This window comes from Anser anser (genome assembly GCF_964211835.1).
Source record: "Anser anser genome assembly, chromosome: 5".
Lineage (NCBI taxonomy): Eukaryota > Metazoa > Chordata > Aves > Anseriformes > Anatidae > Anser > Anser anser.
In genome coordinates, this window is record NC_139725.1 from 42,386,189 (window position 1) to 42,405,020 (window position 18,832).

Sequence of the window (18,832 nt, forward strand, 5' to 3'; positions counted from 1 at the left end):
TGAATATTGTTAAAAATGCTTTAATTACTAAAATAGAAATTCAAGACATTCTTAGGTTCCAAACACCAGCCTCCTGTGTTAGACATTTGAGACTCACAACATGAGTGAGTACTGCTGCTGGGCACAATTTACATGTACAGTTAACCAGTATCAGGAATTAACACCACAAAGAATTCAACATAAGTTTTTGACTGAAAACCATTACTTGTGCTTCTTCAGTCACACATATTATACTAGTCAGTTCCTGTTAGTGAGGATAAAAGACGTTACGAAGAAGGAGATAAAAATCAGTGATGCAAGCAAAACTCTTCCCTTAAAAGGCTGCTTAGTCTTCAGTTAAGCTAATAAATAATCTCATTGCACTAGGGTAAGTGTGAGGACTTGACTGGCTTCTCTGTATCCTCAACCCACCTTTAGTAAGATGTAAACAGCAGGGGCTCAATTCTGCAGTTTCTTGCAAAAGAAACCTTTGAGCTGAATTTTTGTTTCTCTTATGACTGCAGCATCAAGCCCCTGATAGAGAGCAGCAGTTAAGCTTCAGTTAATGAATTGTGCCACTGACAAATGAAGGCCCTGAGCATTCAGATTTAATGCAACTTTGGTACGGGCTAGCAGATGCTCCCACCTAGGATTTGTAGTACCAGAGTTTGAGGCAAAGAACACAGAAAAGAAGCTTATTCTACACGGTACCTATCTTGTTCTAGGCATCCTCCCTTCAGACAAAACCAAACCTGTAAGTACTCCTCAGGGCTCGTGTATATTCAGTTGGCAGATACGCTGCTCCTTGTGCCTTACATGTGATGTCCCACCATGTCATACTGTTTAAGATATAGCCTCACTGCATATAGCCTCTTGGCCCCAAGATCTAGTAAGAGGGTGTGTTGTAGCACTGGCTCAGACTGGAAGCCTTTTGTATTATTACATGAGTTAACTTTCAGGAGTAACGCACCTGGCTATTAACCACTGCAACCTACTTTGTATTTTCCAAGAATGCAAAGGTGAAGAAAAATGTTCACTCAGAAGAAAATGAATATGTTTTCAGTCACCTTGTTGAGACCAAACTGTATACTAAGTTTTACTAAGTTTTGTCAAATATTAAGGCGGGGAAGAAGAAAGGTTTGTGTTTGCGAAGAGGCCAGCATCCTGGCTGGACTCCACAGTTAACTTTCTTCGTGTTAAAACAGAAGCTCCTAGTGAAGATGGAACAGAAGTTTGGTCTGCCACTGAGGAATTTCCCAACATGGATCTCTTAACAGATTCTGGTAAGGAGCATAGGTAGGATGTTCATTTCATGTTTCAAAGAAACAGTCTGAATTTACAGCAAGTTGTCAGAGGTGGGACAGGTACAGGCAGCTCCATCCCCGCCCCCTGGACTCCTATTGTTGACTAAACTTGTTCACTCAAAAGCATGCGTTGTATCCTAGTGCCATAAAACCTGAGATACAAAAATGGGGTAACTTAATCAGCCATAGTCAAACTTGCACTGCTAACAAGGAAGAGGACTAATGTTCACAGTAAGGCAAAGTTCTAACTCTCCACTGCTTGGTAAGTATTAACATCCTTGGCGCGTTAGGATGTGAGTGCACTAGTTCCTCCCCTTGCTAGATGTTACCAGTTATTTTCAAATCCAGTTTGCAGAGAAGGTATTGTGAGGGCAGTCTTGTGTTTCACAGAACTGGGAAAGGTGTGTGGTAGCATATGGTAAGTGCAAATGCTTGACAGGAACAAAGTGTTCATCACAAGACATGGGTGAATATAAGCTTCCCTTAGTCACATGGGTAATACCCCAGTTTTAGGAACAGAGAGGTAAATTCATCTTTAAGTTACATGTTCTGTGTTGAATAGAAGATGGTCATAGCAAAGTGAGCTGTTACTAGATCAGATGTTTCATCTGAATGCATCCTTAATTTCGTTGTGGGTATAATGTGACAAACATTTCTTTTGGCAGCGGAGTTTAACTATCTGGCAGTGGTGCCTAGTTTTGTGCCAGCACAACGGTGTGTTATGACTAGATGGTAAATGAACCAAGTTATCAGGTCTGGTTGCCGGACGTACTGTATGGCTGCACAGACTTGTAAAGGCAGCACAAAGGTAGGAACACAAACAGTAGGTCACACGTGCTGCTTAAGAAACTCCTGCTGCCTAAAGAAATAAGTGGTATGGTACAACCTATTTTTCAGCCAACACCTTTCTGAAAATCATACCCAAAGAGTGCTTATAGCAGGCCCCCTGAAAGACTGGAGTCTTCCTGTAATGTATTTGCTAAGCTAACAGCTGGATATTTGGAACACTGAGGCTGGAAGCATCCACAGTTGTTCAGTTTTCTCTGAATGACTGCTGGTGCCATCTTTAATGTCTGTATTTAATGTCTCCCAAGCAAACATCAATTCTGTATGCCTTAAAATAAAAGGGAGGAGGAGAAATCATGTGTCTGTAGTTTACCACCATGTGCCGGGTATACTGTGCTTTTAGCAATGGGATGCTATACAAATGTGCTGGTGAAAGCTGGCTTTGAGCCCCTTGCAGATACTCTGCTGGAATTTAGGCTTTTTGACTTTCAGAAGGCAGCTTCTGGATCATTTACGACAATCACAATTATAAATTATAATTTCATTATGTGTGATGCCACTCCCAGGTGAAGATCTGTTGTATAGCTTTGGTCCACGCTGTGCTCTGTGACTGATGCCAGCTGAACAACATACCTGGAGATTTCAATTTGCTTTGTCAAACTTTCAGAAATGCTGAAGTCCACAGGAATGTCACAGCTCAATACGTTATCCCCAGAGACTGCAGTAAGTGAAAGGTAGCACCCAAAGTCCAGCTTGTCTCTATGTTGTTCACTTTCTTTGTTAACTATGAAGGAAGAAAAGGAAGTTGTTCCCAACAGTTTTCTAGAGTTGTAGGTTGCACAGATAACAGCAACTACAACATAACACTGGAAAGACGTGGTAGGTAGTTAGCCAGAAAAAGGAACTAGTGTATGTTGATTGTTAAAGAAAGGGGGAAGACGGTTTTAGGATTTAAATCTTTTTCTCACCTGTAAGAGGGTGTTGTCCCTAAATCCAAAACCTTCCTTTAATAAAGCAGTGATGTATGTGAGATCCATGCAGAGGAAAGGACTTGCTGAGTTGTACCTCTCCATGTTATCACAGACTAAAGGAAATAAAAAATCAGCAAAATAAAAAAGCTTTTGTCTACATTATACACTTGAGCTGCCCTGAAGCTAAAACCTACTAAACCAAGCCTCCCACTTCTGTTAATGGGTACATATAACACATGGTACATACTACACAGCTCTTCTGTAAAGTTGGACTCCACCTTCTGGGCTGGCAGTTATTTTGTTTTCTTTACCCACCCACCCATGCTAGCAGCATGACAGGGAAGAGGCTGTTGCCCAAACAACCTCTCAGTCACTGGAGCCGATTCTACACTAACATTCAAGAACACCTATCCAAAGTCATCTGAGTTTGTAGGGAAATTATCTGAAATATCATTAGAACTTAGGTCCTATTTTAGAAAAAATCAGTCCTAAGCTACATAACTAAGCAAATCTGATGACAAAGATGGTCTGCTATTGTCATAAGGATGATCATAATTGAGAGGTACTATCTTACCCTGTAACCTAAAGGTTTAGCCATACATAGCATGGAGAGTGTTTTGTTTTTTTTTTTTAAGGAGGAGGTATAAAACTAGAGCAAGCATTCAGAAATAAGGTTGGGGGAGGAAAGGAGATGCAGAGAGGTTGTCTTAAACAATCTCTACTCTTCCTCTATATTGTTAGAGATTAAAAAGGACTTAAGGTGACAGACTAACAGAAGTCAGTGTTCTAAATAACTCAGAGTTGCAGTTTTACAGATGAGCTTCATATAGCAAATGTAGGAAATGTATGCCTCTTTGCACTGACGTTTATCAGCTACCTCCCTTATTTCCTGAACAGAATTGCTAAGTTGCTAACACACTGTCTCTTGTCACAGTTCTTCAATACTTTCTTCTGCAGTAGTTAGAGGTGTTGGCTACCAAAAGGCATGGGAGTGGAAGTGGAATAAAGGCTAAACAATCTTTTTTTGAAGCCAAACACATTAAGTACTGCCTTATACGTATTTTCAGTGATCTCTCCTCCCCAGCAGTATCTCAAGTCTCATGTCCATTACCTTCTTTGGCTTTTCTTTCAAAATCTCTCACTTCCAGAACACCTCCCTGTTCATAATCTGAAAAAGAAGAGGTGATAAAACATCATCATAGACCTGAAAACATTTGAGTTCTACATTTAAGTTGACTCTAGAGTACAACCCAGTGATGCTGTGCTAGGAGTGAAATCTGTTGGTAACAGAGAACAAAGCTAAAAGTCTAACTGGAGCTCAGAGCACAAGTCTCGTCTGCCAAATTCTGAACATCAAAACTGCGCTGAAGGATACGTGTTCATTCCCTGAATGCACTTGGTGCATTTCTTCTTTCCCTGCTTCCCCTTCCTTTTCCCTGCTCCCCACAGCTCCAGTCTCCAGGGTGCTACCTTCTGGTTGACATACTTGCATTTAATAGATTACCCGAAACCAATTACCAATTAGGTTGGTGTCAACTGCTCGATCATAGTAATAGGAGAAAGCATAGAAGGAGCTTCCACGAATCTCATCTGGTTGGTGCAGTTTCCCTTTGACAACCTTAAGTACTTCCAAGTAGCAAGGCTTGAATCCTGTTTCTCCTGTCAGGACAAACACAGTCAGGGTGAGCTAAAGAGGCACATCCAGCAGATGGAAGAATCACTGGCAATAGGATTAAAAAGGGAAGAAGCAGGGATTAAAGAATCAGAAGAGGTGAGAAGAGCTTAGGTATCCTCTCCATAATCCCGTATGACACCTGCATGCAGCAAGGCCTCCGTATCACCATCATCAGGTGAAACTGGTTAGAGTAGCTCGTAGCAATATGAAAGGTGCGTTGAGCATACTAGAGTAGGTGCATGAAAAGCTTCCTCTGCCTCAGGCAAAGCTCCCATTGTTATGTTCTGCAGTCAGCAGAATCTCATTTACATTTACTACCACTTGCTAGATAAAACTTTACTTTCCTTCCCCATCATGTTGTAATTTATCAGTCCACTCCACACACACCAAATCTGCAGCTCAGCAATTGTGTTCCACCCCACTGTAAGGCAAAGCAATGTCAGTCACTAAATGGGTCTGTTCTACCCACTGATAGGAGCAGCTTCATGTGCTGTTTGCAGCATTAGGGATAGTATCTTTAAGAAAAAGATTTGTCTTACAAGAAATCACATTGCCTTATTTTACCTTCTTTGTTGCCACCATACCGGTACTTCACTCCCCCAAAGTGCCACTCTGCTTCCAATTGCTTTGGCAAACAAGAACTGCGGAACATTTGTCCGTCCGCAGCTGGAAGAAAACCAGAGGGGAGAGTCAGAAAGGATAAAATTTAACACAGCTGCCAATCAATGTGTGGAGCTAGAAAAGAAAAGGCTGAAAGACCTTCATTAAGGTTGTCAAGCAAAAGTAAGGAAATCTGAATTGATAGATTGCCATAAACTATGAATTGAATTAAACTACCGTTATGTATTAAGGTGTTGTCTCGGTCTGGAAAAGTTGTACTCATTTTGTCCTGCAAGCTGCAGAGCAGTTAGGCTTGTCATTTGTTAACAAGAGATAAATGGTAGAAGGATATCTGGATAATGGCTGATCAGCACAGAAGACAACAATCACGAGAAGTAATTAATTAAACACATATACACAAACCCTAACAAACAGCACGTAACTGACACAAGCAAAACAACTGAGCAAGGAAGTCAGAAACTTTTAAGACACTGATCAATGGCCACTACAGGAACTGCTAAATATAGCCTTGAAGAGGTTTAACCAGAAATATTGTAACTGATAAAAAAACATGTTCGTTGTGGCCAGCACGGGTCTCATCGGAAAAAGCATTCTTCTCTGGAATGTTTGAGGGTGACTGTGGGAATGTGCAAAACTTACTACAGGATGTTTAGAGGAAGGATCAAAGGCAGGGAAAGGGGATCGAAATGGTTCAGGGAAGAGCAAATATTGGAAAACGGAGGGAAGTATAAAGAGGGGCAATCATAAGCCCCTGTTCAGCACTCTTTTCTGACTGAGGCCTGTGACCAGTCACTGTAGTCTGTCCTATCTTCTTAAGCCCTACTCCCAACCGTTCTTGGTATGTTCCGACGCTTGTTCCAGTAATTAACACAACCTTGTCTATCCAGCAAGTCAGAAGCCAGAAGGTGGGAAAATCCCAGGTCCTGGCCAGAAACTGGACAGAAGGCCCAAGGTCTGGGCATGGGTATTGGAATGACTTACAGTCTGGGTCAGAGACTGGAAACACTCATGAATCTACGTGTTTGGTTTAGTCAGTGAGGGTGTGTGTGATATGCCCGTGGACTTCAAGCTAAACTAGACAAGTAAATAGGAAAGGAGGTCTGGGGGAGCCTGAGGAGGTAGGCAGACACCAGAAAGACCTGTGAATTGGTTTGGCCTAAGCAGCAGTCCTTGGGAAAAGAACCTATTCATGCTGTTTGCATTTATGTGGATGCTGGTAAAGCTGTGTATTTGTGGCTGACTGTGTCTTTAGGATGTTTGTGTGTCCACGTGTGCATTTCTGGAATTTGCACTCAGTTTCACTGTTGGCTGAACATGGAAGTAGGGAAAAGCAGCTTTCTCAAAAGACACTTTTTAAAAAGTGGTAGGCTGTTTCTGGACAGATCTATACCAGGAAAACACGTATGTAATACAGAAGTGAAGACACAGGAAATGGGCTGGTGACACAAGACTAAACCTACCCATCTCTTCAGAAATCCTAGAGGTTTTGTCATCTGAACATACCTTCCATATTCAAAGCTCCGAGAGTTGCTAGTCTGGCAGCTTTTAGTCCAAAACCCAAATAGCTGCAAACAACAAAGTAAGATATTACAGTTTAAATTCTTAAACAGTTGGTATGCTTCACCAATACTGTCTTCCTAAATCGTGGAACACCCAAAACAGATTTCCGTTCTTTGCTTCCCACTACTCTGCCCTCTCTAAAATAGTTTCCTTTGAACAATTCCAAGTACCAGACGTACAAATGCCTAGACATACAGAGCTGTAAAACGGTTAAATCTAAAACTGCAGAAAGTGATTGGAGATGGTGTGATATTTCTACGAGACATTCATTGAAAAAGCATTCAAATGAAATGAAAACAATCATTCAATTAGTCATAAAAACAAGGGAGAAAGAAAGATATGTGAGGAGTGCATGGGGAGTAGTATGGCCATTCCTATGTCACATGAATAAGACTGTGCACTTAGGGCAGAACTAACGGAACTGCAGAATGTCCCACTAAAAGGAAGATGTGCCTTCATCTCTGACTCCACAGAACACCGCTGTACTCACTGCAAGCTAGGACTGAGAACAACTTTTATGAGAATGTCATTACATATTGCTGGCTTTAACAGTGCAGTTAGATTAAAAACCTGTTGGCCTTTGATTTCCTTCCCTGTGTTTGGCTGTCAATCCCTTTAGTCACATCAATACAAGTGTTTACAGAATACTCAAGGTTAAATTAACCCTTATCTCCCTCATTTTTAAGGAGATGATTTTTAATGTCAATTATTTCAAGCGATATAATTTATTGCATTGGTAAATACGGCAATCGGTTACATTGGTAAACACAAGCAGGAGGAGAGGAAGACTATTAAACCAGCTTTGCCGTCAAGTAAACATATTCTGCAATTAACTGAGATGATATTCTTCACCCCACTAGTCATGGGCTGAGACCGATTCTCTGCTATACATGGTTGAGTTCTCACTGGACTATAAGTCATGCAGGTAAACTCTCTGGATATCACTGCAGACATCTCAGAAACTTGTTAGCTTAACTCAGTAAGCACAATTAAATTATTTCAGGCCAAGACTTCCCTCAGATGGTTCAAGAATCTGTTGTGCTCCATGGTGTGTATTAGCTGCCTGTGGTTGTCTTGTTGGTTTCCATCAGTCTAGGTTTTAATTTTTGTCCAGTTACTGATGAGATGGGCTATTTGGAACTAAGAATAAAAAATAGCCTCAGGTGGGTCCTCTTTCCAAACATAACCAGGTTTAATTCTCACTCCTGGCTCGGTATCTACCTTTCTGCTTGGTCCAGAATATTTGGTTTGAATCCAGTAATAAGAATTCTTCTCCTTAAATATAGTGACTCATAATGTGTCCTCTTGATTTGATGGGCTAATATTCCCTTACAGTGATATTAACCATAATCCTGGAACATTTCCAGTCTACTAATGTCTTGTTCCACTTCAACTAAAACATCAAGCAGATAAGAAATCTAGTAAAGTCACGGTCCCAGCAGCTGGTCATAGAATAACACAGACATTTCTGGTTATCTCAGGGGCTGCAGAGAGATTGATTCTCCCACTGGAGACAGCAGCCTTTTTGCTCCTCACCTGTGGGTATAGAGCTTGTAGGTGCTATTAAACATTTCAAATGAGGTAAGAAAATCCCCAGGGCTTTCCTTCAAAGTTTCCTAAAAATTAAGCAGAAGAAAAAATCTTTTAGTTTTGATTATGCAACAAAAAATAAATAACTGATGAAATATCACAGATATACCCATAGGGTTTACTGCATGCTCATCTGATCTGCTTTGAAAACAAAAAACAGTTTTCCAGTGGTGCCCACCGCTGTAATATTTGCAATATTTAACACTGAGTTTATTTATGTGCATCTTTGTGTTACTGCAATGTATAATGGGGAAGTGAAACAGATCAGGATGAAAATATTTTCTAATTCAGGATACCTGATTTTTTCAGAGTACTTCTCTGCTTGTCTGTATATACACAGAGTCCCCACTGCAATCAGCTGCACTAGCATTGTAAACTTTTCCAAGTCAGACTAGAGATCTCAATTCAGGAACTAAAAATAATAAAAGCCAAGTAAAGTATATGCCAGATTTTTCCCAAGTTTAGCAATTTGACTGATACTTAAAGAAACACTGTGGCTACTCACTCCCAGTCTTAGTGCTGCTTTACCTCCTAGTTTAAGTGCTTCCCTCTAAACTAAGCTCTTATTTCACCACCTCCAGTCTTCCTTTCAGCGTTCCCTCTGTGTGCACCTCTGCCCCACTGGTCCCTATTTCCTTGCCAGACTGACTCTCACATTCAGTAAATCTGAACCAGTTTCAGACTCGTGTGCTGTTCCTTTCTCTTTTCCAGTCCCTGAGGCCTCAATCCCAGTTTGTGTCTTTCCTCTGCTAGGGACCTCATCTTCCCATCCCTTCTTGGCACTGTGCTTTCCTATCAGTCACTCTGCTATTCTGGGCCAAGCAGCAGAACCTGAGAGGACTGAACCTTCACAGTTCCTGCTGCTGCCATTCAAGGAAGCAGATACAGCAAAAGCCAGATCTGCAATCATAGAGTCCTAGACAGAAGCCTGCCTGAAGCTGAAAGAGATTTGGCAGTATTTAGCTTAAATCTCTCCTGTACAGATACGAACCGAAGCTTATTTTGGTCCTTGGGTAGATGGGGTGCATAGGAGCGTCAGTGACATCCTGGACCCAACACATCCAGATCTTGCCAAATTTTGAGTTCTGTTCCTAAACCTTACATCACAAAAACTTTTTAAAAGGAGAGTGGTGAAAAAAAATGTTTGGATAAACAACTGTCTTCTAACCCTTGCTTTCAAGAAAACGTTGAAATCTTCACACACTCCCCAAATGAGGCAGGCAACCAGCCAGATGATTACGGTGTTTTTTTTTAATTGCTTTTAACTTTGGCAATAGCCAAACCATAAAAACCCTAATAAGATTTTAAAACCAGCTCCTTACAGTTACCATTATATGTCCTCTATTTACCTGTAAACCTGTATTTCATTAATGAATCTCCTAGTATTACAGTGTTTTGTCTAAAATAATTCAAGAGCAAACATGCAACTGCCTCAGATTATAGAAGGGAAAAAAGCCTCAGCAAATCAAAGGACAAAGTTCTGTCAGATGGGCAAAGCTCTTCAGAAACATCCTGAGCTGTCTGTGTGCTTTTTGGTGTGAACTTGACAATAGAGGCTAGAAGCAGGCATATGCTCTACTAATTCACACCATTGGTCCTGCAGTAGCAAACCCTTAAGGCCTTTTCCTGCAAGACTGTAAGAAGTTTGAATCCTGAGCTGCAGTCCAGCATGCTTCACAGCTCCATTTAGTCTCTAAACCCCTGACATGCAACACTCTTTCCTGTTGGTCCAGTGCCCACTTCAGCTGGTGTTATCAACACAAAACAGAGGACAAGCCCAGCGTCCTAGAGGCTCTGCTGAACACGATAAGGTTGCACATCAGGTTTCAACATGACCCACCACAGCAGAACTAAAATATCCCGATATGAAAACCATGTGCTTTGTGGTCCCCAAACACCTGTTGGAGAATTTCAATTCCTGTAAACAAAATATGTTAAACTACTTGGTAACAATGACAACACTGAGGTACAGAATGCTATACTGCCCTTCCACTGCTTAACATCCACATAATCTTTTCAAGCAAACTTCAGACTTGGATCCCAGTTCAAACTGTTTCTAAAGAGATACAGAATTTCTGACAAATCCAGCAGAGATGCACTGTGGGACCGAGATGGGAATTCTCACAGGAAATGAGAGTAAATAAGAAAAAGAGGAGTTGGTTGTGCTATTATAAACAAGAACATTTGCTCCATCGCAACCTCCCCATAATACTTTTTAGTGAGGATCTGCTACCAGACTAGAATGGAAAAAAAAAATAACTCAGAAGAGATCCTAAATTTATTGTAAAATGCAAGAATAATCCCTGGAAATGTGCTACATTCATCGAATGCGAAGTAATTATCTGCATTCAATGGGCTTTCCCAGCCTGGGTCTAGAAAACAAAAGCTGTTTCTCTTTAGTTTTACATATTTGCTTACTTTTTCCTTCCTCCTTATCCAGGCTCCTCTGTCTGCAAGAGCCTATCAGCCAACTGCTGATGTCAAAGCGTACAGATGTTCAGTACATCACAGATGCTCTGCTTGTGCCAGTGCTGACAAAACGAAAGCACAGAGCACAGCAGTGCCCAGGTCTCCCCACTGGCCTTGAGGTCCTGACCCACTCGCTTGTAACCACTCCTCACCTCGAACCGCGGCAGAAATGTGATTTGTGTTGAGGCTCCTCCCAAGTCCAGGGTCCCAACTGTGTGCTGGTTCTGGCCAGACAGCTGCCCTGCAAACAACATCATGCTCAGAACACCGCAAAGTGGCAAAATGCTAAAATGTGGATACTGCATGTATGTTCAGGCAACCAGAATGTTAACACGTTGGCACAGAAATACAGGAAGGCTGCGCTGGCCTTCAAAGACAAAAACCATCACAGAGAAAAAGCTGGCAAAAAGAAGGCATTAAGAAAAATTCATGGGATTTTTTTTCCCTTGATTCCAATTTCACCTCCGAAGAGACAAAAGCAGATAGATTTTTTGGTATGCAGCAAAGGCTGAAAAGCAAGAGACAAAATATCTCCTGTAGAAGACTGCTGCAGAGTACATAAATTCTGTAACTACCATACAGCTGGTGAAGAACAGTAGGAGAAAAAGGGTACAATAAGAGCAGACCAGCTATTATCATTTGTCTTCACCCAGAATAGCTTTTTTTTTTTTTTGCTTGCTCATGTGTATACTGCAGTACTGATTTTTTTTTTTCTCTTCACTAGATTGCACTCTCAGAACTTCCTAGAGCCAACAGGGTTAAAGCACCATGGTGTTCCCTGTTACACCATGTTTGTTGCATAGTTCCCACTGGAATGAAGAACGTTGTAAAACCCTGTTTCCCACCTTCTGGCAGACTGCAGTACCAACCCCCTACATACATTACAGCTTGCCAGTGCCTCCCAGTCCTGAATAATTCCTGGCACCTTCTGGATCAAGATGCCTTCTTCTTGCCACAGCTGTGGCTCAGCCTCTGAGACACAGTTTGCCCAAGACAATCCACTGCTTTTGCATTGTGCCACAGTGTGAAGGAAAAGGAAGGTAAAGCAACCAAGGCAGAGGAACTTAGGGTGATCACCATTGCAGAAGAGACTCAAGTTCATATTTAGAGACAGATATTATACAGAATTAGCTACCTGTCAAAAAGTTCACAGTGATCCAGGCTAAAATTCCTGCAAAGAGTGAAAAGGAAAAAAAAAATCACTACTGAATACTCTCCTGACCTCCTGCTCACTCTTAACACCACTCCACATTATTTATTTAGCAATGATTTCCAGGTAATGTAATGTAACCACTCCAAGATTTCTTTCATTCAAACTTACAAAACAGTGATGTGATTCATTATTGATGTATTAAAAGCTCATAAGGTGGGATAAGTAGAACACTCCTAGTATCTGTGCAACTGCAGCATGCAGAAAAATCACTTCTAATATCAAAACAATACACAGAGAAGCAATGAGCTGACACAACGTACAAGTTTCCTTGGGCATTTTTTTGTCAGCATTTCAATTCCTAATCTGAAAGTTGCATGGACACTGCTCTGTGTTTATATGTTGTGGTTTGTGTGATTACACTAAAAACAGTAGCAACCAGTAGAACACAAACAACTCCTCTTGGACTCCAGCAGCTTTCTTGATGATGGGGTGATTATCACCCAAACACTGGCAAACGTGACAGCACAAGAGGTAGGATTTTTAAATAAACCTTGGCAAGCTATACTGTGCTCTATTATGCCTCATTGGTCCTGCTCCCTGTTAATGCCCCACTTCTCCCTGATATACACTTCATCTGTTAGTCCTAGTGGCATACTGTGCATTACACCATGCTTCATCCAATACTTGCAGACTTTTATGTTCCTCCTCTTTTCCTCTTGGCCCATATGGACAGATTTTGCTCTTTAATCTTTCTCCATGCATTGGTTGTTTAAGCTTCATGATAATTCTTTCTACTTTCTCTGAACACCTTCCAACTGGCAATATATCTGCCGTAACGAAGTGTTCAGAACTGAATGTAACATCACAGATGGCTCTTATCAGACATTCATACAAAATTATTACCTGACTGTTCTCCAAGGTACTAAAACTGGATATGTAGCCAAAATGCAACATTGGCCTGTTCTGCACTGCAAATTCATTTACTAATTATCACTCAGTCCAAGCCTAAAACTTTTCTTGTATTTTAGATTATTTCCTCTGTTACTTTATTAGCTGCATTTTTGCAATCTGATTTTTATTATTATAATTCTATCACCTATTTAGATTTCTATTTTTTTAATACTTGACAATTGTCCTTCATTCTTCTCTAATAGTCACAATGCTTCCAACCTTACCTCAAAATTGATAATTGTAACAGATTATTTTTAATGCTGACATTGCAAAATTTACTAGGCGCTTTCCATAAGCTTCCTAGCTTGCTGATATCCATCATGTAATCTTTCAGAAGTGGACCACAATGACCACAAACAGGCTTCCACTGGTTAGCCTGCATACTTATTCTGAAGATGAGGTTCTGAACTGGAACCTTAGAAGGTTTTGGAGGAACCTTCACCTAGCTAACTCATAAACCTCTGTGTGTGGGGCTAGAAACCTTTTCTTCTTTCCCCCAGTTTAGGTGACCATTTATCTCTCCCTCTCACATTCATATGATCTTTCTCTTGCTTGCTCTTGCTCTCTCCCCCATTCCTCTTTGCTTTCACTTTTTCCTCCTTCTAAAACGTACCTTCATAAGAACCATCCATGATGCTAACACTGTTCTCTGGAACAAGAAATGGTGATTCCTCAAAGACTTCTTTCACCTGAAGAAAGAAATAATGATTCAGTGCCTTGGTCTGAAGAGTCTTGTTCTGCTCTGACAGTGACAGAAAGTTTTCTTTTTCGCAGCAGTAGAAAGTAAGACAGGAGTGTGTGGTAGACAAAATTCTTCCTCTTCCAGTAAAAGGGCCAGTAAAGAAAGAAACAAGTATCCTAGGTCTGTCTCCCCATGCCTCCTATCCACATCAAAGCAAAAGGATTTCAGAACTATATAAGAAAGCATGAAACTCACAGACTTTACAGACTGTCACGGGATTAGTCAGTTTTCATAGCTGAAATTTGCTGATGGTAAACAGACTGGAGGACTGAAGCATGAAAGATGAAACAGGGAGAGCAATACTATTGCACCAAGAGACCTTAGTATTACCTCTAAAAGTAGAGCCTGAGCCTTCTCCTCTGACAGGAGACGCAGTCCAGCTGTGGCTTTTAACACTACTGGGGTCTTCTTCCAGAGATGAGGAGGCACAGCATCTATGGCCATGTCCAGCAATCTTTTGACAGTTTCAGCACCCTATAAGGAAAAAGAAGTTGTTTTACTTACAGTTTCCTCCTACAGGCCATCAGAAAATGACCCTCCCAATTCCCTCTCAAAACTAGTAAAACCAGTATTCAGTAGTAGAAAATATCTCACCCACAACCAAAAGAAGCATAAAAACTGTGCTAGGCATCTCAAACAAGGAGAGGAATATCCGCATTTTAAGGTCATATATATATTGAGAGATGGAATTGAATTAATTTGTGGGAAGTATTTCTTGAGAGAATGGAGGGAGGCAAGGGAACTGAGTATCCGACAAACCTAGACTTCTTGCAGTATGATGAAACTAAATGGTGCAATTACTGACTGAAGCTGCAAAAGTCAGGGGGAATGTCTGTACATTTCAGTAAATGCAATATAAGAATTCCAAGTGAGCCCACAGAAAGTAGTTTAATTATAATGACAGCTGTAGAGAGGTTACCACATGAGGCACAGGCATCACTACTGGCCTCCTAATTAGTTACACTGCTCTAATAATTACAGTTTGGCATTAGCAATAAACACTGTCCTGTGAAATTTCTAGAAGTGTCTTTTGGGGAAGATATTTCTCCTCTCCTACCCAATAAACAAGACAATTTAGTGAAATCATGGGAGATCTCATCAAAATTAAAAAAAAAAAAATCTCAAAGCCATTCACTCTTTCCCAACATTTTGCACTCAAATTCCCGCAGCACTGAATGCAGCTAAGAAAACTGAGAAACCTGCAGCTCTCCCTAAGCTAACCCCCAGCTCTGAGACTGCTAAAGCACACAAGGGACAGGATCTAATCTATCACTTCCCTGACACCTCCTTTAGCTTGTGAAAGAGCTTGCTGTCAGCACAGGGGATCTGGAAAATGGCAACTTAGTTCAGGACTGGCCCTGTGTATCACAGCAGGATTCTTTTAGCTCTTTTTGCCTTGCTGGTCATTTCTGACTTCTGATCCAACGGAGTGGCCTGGAACACGTGTATTGAATTCACAACCATTCACATTTGAAAATAAAGAGGGCTGCACCTAACTTAAATTTCTTACTACAATTCTAAATTAATATACTAATTAAGACATCTGATTGTGGAAGATGGAACTGTCCAGCTGTGTTTTGAAAAGTTCCACACATGAACAAGAAATTGAAAGTCCTAAGGCAGTAGAACAGTAACTGCCCATAGCAAAATCATTATTCAGCTAAAATGGTGGTCAAATACCTGAACTGATCATGAATGAATTGAGTCCTACATATCACTGTGCAATGGCTTCCAAGATAACAGCTAAGAATCAAAACAAACAAATTAGTGAAAGTCTGGTGACAGGGGCAGAGAATACACTTTGAAAATATTAAGGCCTGACTTAACCAGCTAATTGCATTTTGACTCTTACCCTTCTGCCTAACTGCTTAACAAAAAATAACTTCTGTAAATACGACTATATACACAAAAAGTTAAACATTTTCAGCAGTCAGAGAAAATAATCCTATTTGCTAGTCAGTGTAACAAGACTAAAAATGAAAAACCCAACAGTACTAACCTCTCAAAGAAATCAAAACAAGATATGCCCCTTTTGAAAAGTGACTAGCACTGAAAACCTCAGCCAAAAGTAAAAACTGAGAAAATTATTAGTATATGAGACAGGAATATATGTTTACTTTTATTTGGGGTAGCTACAGGGGAAATAAATACTGAAAATGGATGCTGCTAGAACCAAAAATAACTATCTCTTTGAAATTCTCAAAGGCATACAGTCTAGTTAGATCTAGCATTTAAGCAATTAATCAAGTCATCATTCCACTGATGAAATATGTAAAGTAACAGCTCCCATTTCACTGTTTAAGAAATGATTCACAGAAGTAGAGCAATAGATTTAGAGAGACAGCAGAGAGACCTTTACACTTTTTCTTGACTCCCAGCAATTACAATTAGCAATATTTGAACTGCTTGATAGAGTCCAGCTGATGTTAGTAGAAGCAAGATCAGCTCACAGGGATTGAGGGAGAGCCTTACCTTTTCAGGCTGATCAGCATAGGCAGAAAGGCCTGGCTTCACAGACTCAAAGATCTCTCCTTCCAGCTCTGGAAGGTTTTCTGCACAAATGAAACATTACACAAAGCAGTCAACAACTCAAATCTTTTTCTTTAACTTAGTTGTCTTCAACATTGGTAAAGTGACTATCCTTGATTTCCCTTTGCAAATGCTATTTCCTTCCCAAAACAAACACTGCTCCTTCATTTCACAAACATATCTAACAGAACACTACCCTTATATCTTCCACATTCATGAACAATTTATTATGAACACATTGTTATAATTAGAAGTTATAATTCTATGTTAACACATTGTTCTAATTAGAATGTTGCCCAGAGAAATTGTGAATGCCCCATCCCTGGAAGTGTTTAAGGCCAGGTTGGATGGGGCTTTGAGTAACCTGGTCTAGTGGAAGGTGTCCTGCCGGTGGCAGGGGGTTGGAACTAGATGGTCTTCTAAGGTCCCTTCTAAACCTTCTAAAACCCTTCTATAATTCTATGGTAAGTATGTTCATTTTGCTATAATTTCTGGTTCACAAATGCAATGTAGTATGACTATTGCCTAATCCTAATGAAATTTCTTTCCCTTTCTGTCTCCAAGCTAATTGTGAAATATTAATTCTTATTAAGGCACATACAATCAGCTCCTGACTATCCTGAAGTGATTCATCCAGCTCACAAACACAGGGACAGCTGAACAGAGCTGACTGGCCTCAGGCATTTGGCTGCAAAGCCAAACAAACGTGACCATTGCTCCCAGAGCAGCTTGGGTCTACAAGCTATCCCCGAGTACTGTGTACGACAAGTCAGGGTGAGTCCCTGAGAGCTGGACATTGTACCAGCCTTTCCCAGCTAACACTGAACTCATGTGAAGCCACACAGGTACTACGTGTGGCCCTGAAGGGCTTGTTGGCAGTCTCACCACTAGCCTTTAACCACTGCAAATTCGCTGACTCACTGTCCCCAAGCTAATTCATCCTCTTGTGGGCTGCTACACGTGCAGCCAGCTTGAGTACCTCTGCACCCTTGGTGGTTATAGCTCTTTAATTTAATGATTTTAATTTGCTATAAAATATGACATATACAGATATGTAAAATTTAAGTATTCCTTGATATAATTCAAGGTGCAGACTGACACAGGGTCTTACCTGGGCTCTTCTGCACAAAGGTGTAAATATGAATCCGTGTTCCAGTGCTTCCTGCGTCAAACATTATGCCATAAAAAGTGTTGGCCTTTGCATTTATAGGGCACACATTAGGTGGAAAGAGATCCTGGAACCACATCACTCTGTTTGAATGGGAAAGAACAAAGGAAAAAGAAGAAAACACCAGTGCTAGAAGGATGGAGAGTCTGGAAGATGCCATCCTGCCAGATCCACTTGAGGCAGTCAAGCATGGATCAGCAATCATAGAGCTGGAGTAGTTCCTGTAAAGAAAAAAAAAAGGAACAAAAATTACCAAGAGCCCTCTCCTAACAAAGTCTGTAGAAAAAGTTCTGTCTGTACACGTATATTTTGGAAAGAAAAATGCTTTTCAGCACCTCATCCAACAGATGTTACTTACTGTATTTTGGTGCTACAACTGCATGTAAGTGATTTGTTCTTTCAGAGAAAAGGTTTCTCCACTTCCCAAATGCAGAAGAGTCAAAGTCATCCCCCCACCTCATATTTCTAGTTCTCACTTTACTTATACAATTTTTCAACTTGGCTTGAAGGTTCTTAATATTTACGGCCCCCAGAAACTCCAAAAAGCCCAAACGTTATCTGAACAGAAATATCATGAAAGAAAAGCTCAGGGCAGAACCCCTTTGCCCTAATATTTACACGCATGAGACGCCGTGGCAGAACACAAGTGTTATTCAGACAAACAAAGAGAATTTCATCTCAGGCTATGAACAGCTGCTGAGAGAGATCAGTGCATGGAGCGAGGGCATATCCTTCCAGCAGCATCCTGGTCCCCAGGAAAAGCCTGTGCTGCACAAGAGGGACTGATCTGCGATGTGCACCTCGGCTCTGCATCTCAGTATTTTTCACACTTCTCATTTCTGCCTTCATTTTGTTTATTCATTGTCTTCTTCTGACACAGTTTTCATTCTCAGAATTAGAAAACAACAACCTAACTCACATTGATGCCTGGACCAGTTGCCCTGAACACCCAGGTTACTTAGATAGCTTTTAACATCAGCTTCTAGTAAGGTGCATGACACAATACTGGATATCCAGGTACAACAACTATTCCTCCTTTCTGTTAACATGCAACTCTTTGCATATACTTTTACTAGGAAATGCTAACAAAGGAAAGACATGGGCACAAAAACGATAGGGCTCATCATTCACCCAGTTAAACAGGGGGGTTTGCACATTAGCAGCAGAAATGAACACACGGCCAGATGCCCCACCTTGTGCCATATCACCTGCACTGACATCCACCCAGAGCGTTCAGCACACAGAGGGTGCAATCAGCCCATCAGACATGGGCTTACCCCTCCACTTGCCCACAGCGCTGACTATTCTACCTCATAAGCCTGTTCATCCGCTTC

At 40.9% G+C, this 18,832-nt stretch overlaps 1 protein-coding gene across 3 annotated transcripts in view; it reads right to left on the reverse strand.

The window, feature by feature from the left end:
* The window catches only part of ENTPD5 (ectonucleoside triphosphate diphosphohydrolase 5 (inactive)), a 21,586-nt gene continuing 2,754 nt past the window's right edge, over nt 1–18,832 (reverse strand). For all 3 annotated transcript variants that reach the window (XM_083838679.1, XM_083838678.1, XM_083838677.1), the window contains 13 exons: nt 17,442–17,719; nt 16,274–16,353; nt 14,132–14,275; nt 13,673–13,748; nt 12,091–12,126; nt 11,108–11,196; nt 8,433–8,512; nt 6,840–6,901; nt 5,280–5,381; nt 4,559–4,699; nt 4,152–4,208; nt 3,038–3,153; nt 1–2,853 (listed from right to left, as the gene is read on the reverse strand). In XM_083838679.1, coding sequence (XP_083694805.1) covers nt 2,767–2,853; nt 3,038–3,153; nt 4,152–4,208; nt 4,559–4,699; nt 5,280–5,381; nt 6,840–6,901; nt 8,433–8,512; nt 11,108–11,196; nt 12,091–12,126; nt 13,673–13,748; nt 14,132–14,275; nt 16,274–16,353; nt 17,442–17,703 — 1,332 coding nt within the window. In that variant the 5' untranslated portion in view covers nt 17,704–17,719 and the 3' untranslated portion in view covers nt 1–2,766. The remainder of the gene's footprint in view (nt 2,854–3,037; nt 3,154–4,151; nt 4,209–4,558; nt 4,700–5,279; nt 5,382–6,839; nt 6,902–8,432; nt 8,513–11,107; nt 11,197–12,090; nt 12,127–13,672; nt 13,749–14,131; nt 14,276–16,273; nt 16,354–17,441; nt 17,720–18,832) is intronic.